The sequence below is a fragment of the Morone saxatilis genome, unplaced genomic scaffold (assembly GCF_004916995.1).
Source record: "Morone saxatilis isolate NCDOM2014 unplaced genomic scaffold, NCSU_SB_2.0 Contig21, whole genome shotgun sequence".
Taxonomy (NCBI): domain Eukaryota; kingdom Metazoa; phylum Chordata; class Actinopteri; family Moronidae; genus Morone; species Morone saxatilis.
In genome coordinates this window covers 14,371,370-14,380,131 of record NW_023339774.1, presented here as the reverse complement: position 1 = coordinate 14,380,131, position 8,762 = coordinate 14,371,370, and the positions used below count along the sequence as shown (strand labels likewise).

Here is an 8,762-nt window from a genome sequence, read left to right as displayed (position 1 = left end):
ATTATAGAAGCAAATACATAAACATGCAACTGCACACACACACACACTCACACTCACTGCACCCACCTACACATATACTGTTTAATCTACTTAATTGAACCTGACTTTGAATAACTAAACAAATGAGGAAATTCACAAGGGGCACTTGATCCCTTCTCGGCTAATGGATTGGAGATTCCTTTCCCATAGGAGCATTTGGGCAAACAAGACCCAGTAATCTCCGAATTGATGAGTTGACTCTCTGTCTGCATCAAATTTCTCCACTAAAGAGCTGTTGAACCCCTGATACAGTGTTGGTAGTTAGCCAGATACTCAATTTGCAGACACAGGCAGAACTGTGGGCTCGCTCTGGTTTCACTATCAGCACTGTGATGTAACATAGATTTGTGAGATATAGATGCTGTGTGTAAGATATAAGATAAATGTAAAGGATGACTCCACTTTGTTGGCTCATGTTTCTTGGCTACTTCAATAACTTAACCGTATCCAAAACCGTATTATCATATTTTTTTTAGTTAGTTAGTATTATTTTTAAGTCCAGTTATTACTCTTTTTGTCTCATACGATGCACAAAGTCCAGCCAAAAAGGATAGAACTCCATCTTGATTTTGGTGACAAATTTATTAAAGTCCTGTCATTTAATCAGGAATCATTATCATCATCATCATTACCAGAAGGAATAAATAAGACATAAAACATTTTCCACATAAACAAACATATACATCAGACCCCTGGGTGCTACAGAAGTTCTTCCTTTGGGGTTGTTTTCGGTAGAACAAAACGAACGAGATACATCTGAGAACACACAAATGCATAGAAGTAATTGGACCCCTAGGTACCATTTAAGACAACATCTACATTTTTGCCTATATCCCTGTTTAAGAATGTACAAAGTCCTCATTTTTGGGTTCTTATTCATGTCCAAGAAGGGGTTTGTATAAAAATAAAGTCTCCACAATGATAAACCGTTATGTATATATATATATATATATATGTATATATATTTGAGAGAGAGAGAGAGACATTTGGCAACAACCAGACGTTTAAAGACTGAACGTTGAACTGAGTTCTGCACCTGAACACAGAGCTGATGAGAATAAAGGGGGAGTTGGTGAAAATCCAGATGGTCAATGTATAAACTTTCTGTAGTCTGTATCTGTGGTCTCCACATTGTTGTGAAAAAGGCTTATTGGTATCTGAAAACTGAACCTTTTTGACTGTTTTCTTGCTTTACATACAGTTTTACCAGTGAGGGACAATGTTAGGTCAAGTGCTTCTAATGAAGGACATTTTCCTCCTTCCTCCCATCGAGATCACATAACTGAGTGGACCTGTTAATCAAATATTGGTGAGATCCGAGGACAGCAGTCTAGTCCTTTACACAATCACTGTCCTGTGTGACTATTTTCCAGTTCCTAAAATCCAACAGAAGACACAAAAAAAAACAAAAGTCAAATTTCTTGGTAGACCAATCAAAACTGTCCGTGGTCCACTTCATCTAACCAGGAGGCAGGGCTGGCAGGAAAGTCTGGGTATCCTCCGCTGCTGCCGGTGGAGAGGTCTGAGCTTGGACCATTGGCGGCACCCATGGAGACCCTCACCGCGGGGTTGATCCCGGGCCCGCTGCCCTGGGTCATGATAGAAAGGCCAGAGTCGGGGTAGACCAAGCTGGAGATGAGAGGTTGGTGTCTGGGTAACGCCTGAAGTGGCCCTGGCGACTGAGGAAGGCCATAGGGGCTGTTGGAGCGGATGTCATGGAACTGGTCTTGAGAGGGGATGACGCTGTGCTCCAGGGGGAAGGAGCTGTGGTTGTTGCTCCCTTGGCGGCCCCCCATGGCTGGAGAGGACTCGCTCAGACTGCTGTAGATGCCGTTAGTGAGGCCAAGTTCTGACATGGGTGGTTCATCTGTACAACAAGGAGAAGACGGTGATATTTGTTATTCTTACTGGATTTACGAAAACTGTAATTTTCCACAATGGAAAACATTTACTTATTGTATATTTCTCTTGAACCAGCCCATATCTGTACCAGTCGATGGTACAAATCCCTTAAAATAAACTGTGTGAACTTATTGTCCTATTATCGGCTGAGCTAACATGCTTGCTCTGCCATTTCGGATAGCTTTTCCCCCTCTTCAGTAACTCTTTTATTGGACAAAATGATGTATAAACCCATGACCACAATACCAGGGCAGGGTAAATTGCACAGTACATGGAAAATAGAAAAGGAGTTTGCTGAGCTTTTGTGACTGCATAGAGACAGCATGTTCCCAGCCAGCTAGTGTGTGCTTTCTAGGTAGAATAGTTCACTAGATGTATCACTTTCTGGTGTGACCAGGCCTTTAGACACTTTCATAACTGAATATCATCACAACAATAAGCTCAACAAATAATTATATCACAATTTAAAGTGATTTAAACGTTAAACAGGTATAGATAATAAATTGATGCAAATTAAAAAATGGCATAACATTTACAAATACAGAATATTTTAAACTTCTATGAGATATGATCAACCAATTCAGCTAATTATTAATTAATCACCTGGAACAATGCTAAATATGTCTTTGCATTAGAAAGTAAAACACCTAAAAGCCTGTATTTAAAAGCACTGGGTAAACATTTAGTAACAGGTTTGTAACACACTGCATTTCTCATTGTAAGCAGATATAAGGTCTTGAACAGAACTGAGCCATTGTCCGTTTTGTGTGCTTGAGTCTACCTGTAAAGGACACCTCGGCGTCACTGTCCATGCCCTCCTCCTGGATGCTGTCCTTGTCGGATTTGGAGCTTCCTCGTGACCTCTTCATGTTGCGGAAGTACTGCCCCCACCTCTGCCGACCAGCGTCTTTCTTCAGCCTTTTCTCTTTGGCTCGCCTGTTCTGAAACCAAACCTGACAGGAAAAAAGACAAGATGTCTTATTTTTTTGCAAGGCTTGGGTGACTTTTAGAAACACATCTGATTGTTAAGTACAGAGTCTGAAATTTTGTTTCATTTTGTAAATTACGGATAAATGTGCCTTTGATTAAATGTAATGCTTTTAAATTCAATTTACATTTATTTGCATAATTTACGTAATCCTCTTCGGCTTGAGGACCATAAATAGCCCACATTGTTTTTTAGTCATCATGCCTCTCATACACAAGTCAAAGTCCTCTAAATCCAAACTCTCTGCTCTTTTCTTGATGCACATATTAAGCTTAAAAGCATTAAAATTGAATTAATGTTCAAGGACTGTCTGGACACTGCTTTACGCCTTGCTGAGTCCAAGTGGAGACTTAAACGGTGACACTGACCAGTAATCCTGGGGTCCAGCATCCCTTACACCAGATTTATCACGCATTTAATTAACTTCATGACAGCTACAAGTTGTCCTCACCCCAAGGAGCAGACAGGTTAGCGTACCACTGATTTAGATTATTCAAATTTTCTATATCCACTTTTGATCTGATCTATAAATTTTAGCTCTACTCCTTAGAAAACACATACACAACAAAGTCATAAACTGCCTATAACCTCACAGCTTGCAAATGTTTACGAAATCTGATCCAAAATGAATAAATGCCTCATTTTTTATTAATTTTTATCTTACACACAAAATGAATTCATTTCCGCCAGAAGCACAAAAAGCAGTTTTACATTTTCCTTAATGATATTCCGCCCTCGGTGAACCCACTTCACCTCTTCTCTTTCACTGAATAATGAGGAGCATTTTAGTGGCTTCCGTCTCTACTTTTGTCCTTGCAAATAAAACAATATATATGACCACCACCTAGCAACCAGCGTGAGGCTCCTCAGCAGTAGACAATATGCGAGGGGCCCTCTTAGCATTGTTAACGAGCTTGCACTTAAACCATGCTGACTTTCATGTGGACTTCATTTTACTCCATCTAGCCGTAAATTCCACCCCAACACGCACACACACACACACACACTTATCCGTACAGTAGTAGGCTTGTGCCAGTTCGGCCACAATTGTCCCAAGATAATGCAGTCAGGACACTAATGGAATAGCCCTTAATGGATAATAATATACTTTACCTGCACAACCCGCATATCCAGGCCCGTCTCTGATGATAGCTGCTCCCGGACGTGGCGGGCAGGTTTGGGAGAGTTATTGTAAGCATTCTTCAGCGTTTCCAGCTGTTTAGCAGTGATGGTTGTTCGTGGCCTTTTTGCAGTTGAGTCTGCTTCTGAAAAATGAATGGACAACACATAATGTTAAGCAAGTGCTGGACAGATGTGGTCTTTAAAGTATCAGGCCTGAGGGCTAATTTTGCAATAATTAAACTGACAAGTAATAAGAAAAATAAGAGAATGAACTCGAAATATACACAGTCTTATAGTGATTTTCTCTCTGGCAGCTATACTTCCATGCAAAGCATTTCAATTCACTGCTGTCTCTAAAAGTATAATACAAAAATTATTCATGGCAATAAAAATATTACGACCAACAAGAGAGATCATGGACAAATTCCTTAGGTATTCTGTTCAGTAAAATGAATATTTCTAATTAAAACACATATTCATAGCAACTGATGACATAAAACAGCTTATATGATATACAACTTTATAATTTAAGATAAATAGATAAATTCCCTGCTGCCTATAAACCAAAATCTGGCATCCTGTGCGTAATTGCATCATGTCTGCACATCTGTTGGCCAGCACAGCAAAATACAAAACCATCATCCAAATGGATGCTGCCCAAGTAATTGCACCCTCTCATTAGTAAAATAAACGTGTGTGTTTTTAGTGAAAACTTGCGTTTACTCGCTGCATAAATCAACACTTGGTGTGGGGCAGTAAATTCAAACAAACAGATGGGGAGATAAAACTTGACCATGCCCAGTCTGCCCTCTCAGGAACACAGCCTGCTGGGATTTTCAGTGAAGTTAATGCGGCCTCAGTTGATATTATCAGGGTATCTAATGAAAATGGTTTTGGCCGTATAAACAGTGCTAGAGGAAACTCTGAAATGATTTCCTGGCAACACGTGTTAAAGTATATTTTAATACTATAAATGAACTATTTCAAAGCAATACACATGCTTAATCTGGTAACTTGTGTATTAGTCTAGCTGGAAAAGCTCATATTTCCTGTCATTGAGCAACAAATATGACCAAATATTACTACACTGTAGGTAGGTAGGTCTATTAAATAGATCTTTTTGGTAATAATATGTTTTACAAAATTTGGCTTAACTTACTTGTTTGTTACCAATTTGCTAAAATATTTCCCTAAACAAATCTCCACATTCTGCACACTTTGATAAGCAATTAGCCCTATGAAAAATCATTACAGATAGCAACACATGTTCTTTTTTGGGCAGATAAAATATTTAGCAACCTGGAAGCACAACTAATTACTATTATTATTGTTCTGGTGCATTTTTTATGGTGACTTATTTGGTTTTCATTTTTCTTGAAGCACAGCCCTTTTTTAATTGTAATTTTTGTAAGGACAACTGTTTTTAAGTCACACATGAAAACTCTCTGCACATAATGACAGACAGATCATTTTAACGTGTGCATCCATCCTTCTTTCTGCGTCTCTGCTCAGGCACACAGGGCACACACGATCTCCGGCACAATAACAAGAGTTATTGAAAGCTGATTCCTTGAAGCGCCAGCAGAGTGCAAGTGTGAGAGCCTCCAGGCCTCCACTTTACGCAGCTTGCGATCGATTGGGTTGCGGGCAACGATGCAATTAGCACAGGTGGGTCAAAGTTTATGGGTGACCTCATTGTCGCGTCACACCACAGACAATGTATCATATCATTTACAGAATAAGGTCTGAGAATTACGCAGTCATTTGGAAAATAGCGCACCGTGCTGCACATATGAAGCCAGTAACAGAAATGCTGAGACAGTTATTTGAACTGGCCGTTAATGGCGCCTCACCTCTCTGTTTGGCGGTCTCGTAGTCGGCCTTACAGACCAGCCTGCTGTCCTCCATTAGATAGTACTCGTCACCTGTGGCCAGCTGCCTCTTGCACACGATGCAGGCGAAACAGTGCAGGTGATAGACGAAGTCCTGCGCTCTTCTCACCACCTGTGTGGGCGGTATCCCCTGCTGACAGGCCGCACATTTGGTCCCGAATCTCCTTTTGGGAAATTAGATATTTTTCCATCAATTTATAATAACTTTTTTTAAAAACATCATTATTATATGGTTTTAAGCAATCTAGATATTTTTCATTTACGAAAAACAAAATATTTGAAAGCTACTCACTTGAAGAAATCCTCCTTGCAGTAGACGCTGTCGCCCCTGCTGAAGCACTTCTCCGCCAGTTGCGCCTGGCAGTCGCTGCATTTCAGGCACTTGCTGTGCCAGTGGCGATCAAGCACTTTGAGGATAAAGCGGTCCACGATGTGTTGATTGCAGCCTGCACACACTGGGATTTCTGCAAGGAGACATGGTGGAATCACTTTAGTCAATTCGGTGTACATTAGATATGCTAAATGGCACTCAGAGTGACAACTGTACACGCTTATTGTGCTTAATACGCGCAAACAATTATACTTTAAAGTAATTATCTGTTGATGGACAAGCTTTAAATTATGCAAGACTCTGAGGAAAGATGCATCACACTTTAGAGCTGAAATAAAGATCGGAAGCAATATGTGCAATGTTTTATTGTATGTTCGTTTTTGCTTTTCTCTTCGGTATTTTAAATAGTTTACTATTTCATTGTTCTACTTTTTATGATTTTAAAAAGCAGTTAGTAAAATGTGAAGAATAATACACCGTTTTCAATAGGAGAACAAATTATATATATATTTAATAAAACTGTCTGTAAGTCCTTTGTCATTACATCATCATCATCATCATCATCATCATCATCATCATAATTCTTTATCCGAATGATGACGATGATGAAGGTTTTTAACTCACAATTATATCCAAAATAAAACAATGCAAAGGCTGTAACACAGATTTTACTAATTGCCAAATCAACAAATCTTTGATGGAAAAGAGACCCAAATCAAAGAAAATAAAGCACATACAAGCCCACAAGATAATTGTATTGCACAGTATAAACACACAAGCAAATAAACAAACAAATAAAATGAAATATAAAGAAACTAATAAAGCAGTGGTGTATGAAAGCCTGTACCTGCTATGAGTGATTTGATCGTGTGTTTTCCATCATTATATATAAACCCATATTAAAATGAGAGGGGGATGTTCCCGCCTCCAAGCACGAGTCTTGTATGTATGTCTGATAGTTTATAACAGTAACTTTCCACATGATTAACTGTCATAAGTGACAAAAGTATCTGATTTTCTCAAGCCTCTTAAATTTGTCCTTATTTCATGTGATCGAGGAAAAACATATACTCACCACACGTCTGAATATATGGATACATATTAAAAGCATTAATTATTTTATTTTATATTTCGGAAGGAGTCCTTGCCCTCGGCTTGGAAAGGAGGGTTTCATGCTCGAATTCAGAACCCAAGGGGAGCTTTACGTTTAATGCCTGCATTAAAGTAACACTTCACTTCACCATAGAGTATTTAGGCATATATCTCATGTGAGGAATAGATAATGAAAAAACCCACATTTCAAAATTTAAGTGATGAATTTACTTGTTAGTGAATTATTAGAAATAAATATGGATATTGATAGCAATAAATAGACAACTAAACTACTTTTTAAATATGTATGATATACATGGACATTCACACACTGATCTCTATATTATACTGAAAAAAACCCAACAAAAAACAAAGAAAAAAACTCGAGAATGCTTTGCCCAAATGAAAACCAATGGAGGCCATTCTGAGCAAAAATCCAATGCAAAATATTGCAAAACAAAGCTTTCAGCATTCTTAAATAAACGTAAAATCCCTATATGAGGTCTAAGCTACACCATGATCCTGGGAATGAATAGCTCATCAATTGAATAATGGTCGGCTTGTTAATATTTTGTCACGTGTAATTTTCTTTAACAAGCAGCACTTTTACGCAAGGTCTATTTCAGATACAGTAGCTACGATAGATCACAAAACCCTCTAACCATTTGTTCCCTCAAAGAAACAAGAAAATATTAAGACAACAGCTTTCTGATACACTTTTATAGGGACAAAAAAACAAATAAAGACAAAGCAGCTAAAGTAAAAACAAGGACAACTAAATGCCAGGTAAGACGTTATCAGGCCTCTTTATTACTAATTAAAAGAGGCTCAACCACTTCATATTCCATCCGTGCAAGGAATCGCATTCCTATTGTTCTGTTGTGGACAATTCATGAAACATTAATGAACCATTTCTTCTGGCATCACCAACGAAGCCCTGCACAAGTGTGGTGGGGAGCCACGTCAAGAACAGGTGTATCCAGGTCATCATTAATTCAACGCGCTCTGTAAAACTAGAAAGCTGCGGCCTATAGTCTCACGGTACAAACCAATAAGGTGTCCAAGCAATCTGCTCACCTTGTGGGGTCCACACTCGGAATACTGAAAATATAGACGCTTGCAAATCTCATTTGAAATCTCTTACGCAAATTCACAATATCTAACTTCGATGCATCAGCCCTCATAATTGTTCAGCATGGAACATAAAGTGAATAATAAACATACAACAATTTGAAAAAAAGTTTATAGAGACAAAACTTTTAATATATAGTCTGTATTCTGTTCAGCCTTCTGAATCTTTATGACAAAGGTTGATCTCAGATTAAAAAAATGCGTAAAACTAATGCCCAGTTCCCTCTGATTTACCCTTCAAAGCAGCACAAAATGCAAAAAAAAA

At 38.6% G+C, this 8,762-nt stretch overlaps 1 protein-coding gene across 2 annotated transcripts in view; it reads right to left on the bottom strand.

The window, feature by feature from the left end:
- Nucleotides 1-1,472: 1,472 nt before the first annotated feature.
- lhx3 (LIM homeobox 3) overlaps nt 1,473-8,762 on the bottom strand; it is a 10,842-nt gene continuing 3,552 nt past the window's right edge. For both annotated transcript variants that reach the window (XM_035668185.1, XM_035668184.1), the window contains exons 2-6: nt 6,236-6,407; nt 5,905-6,107; nt 4,043-4,194; nt 2,723-2,894; nt 1,473-1,906 (exon numbers count right to left, since the gene is read on the bottom strand). In XM_035668185.1, the coding sequence (XP_035524078.1) occupies nt 1,473-1,906; nt 2,723-2,894; nt 4,043-4,194; nt 5,905-6,107; nt 6,236-6,407 (1,133 nt within the window). The remainder of the gene's footprint in view (nt 1,907-2,722; nt 2,895-4,042; nt 4,195-5,904; nt 6,108-6,235; nt 6,408-8,762) is intronic.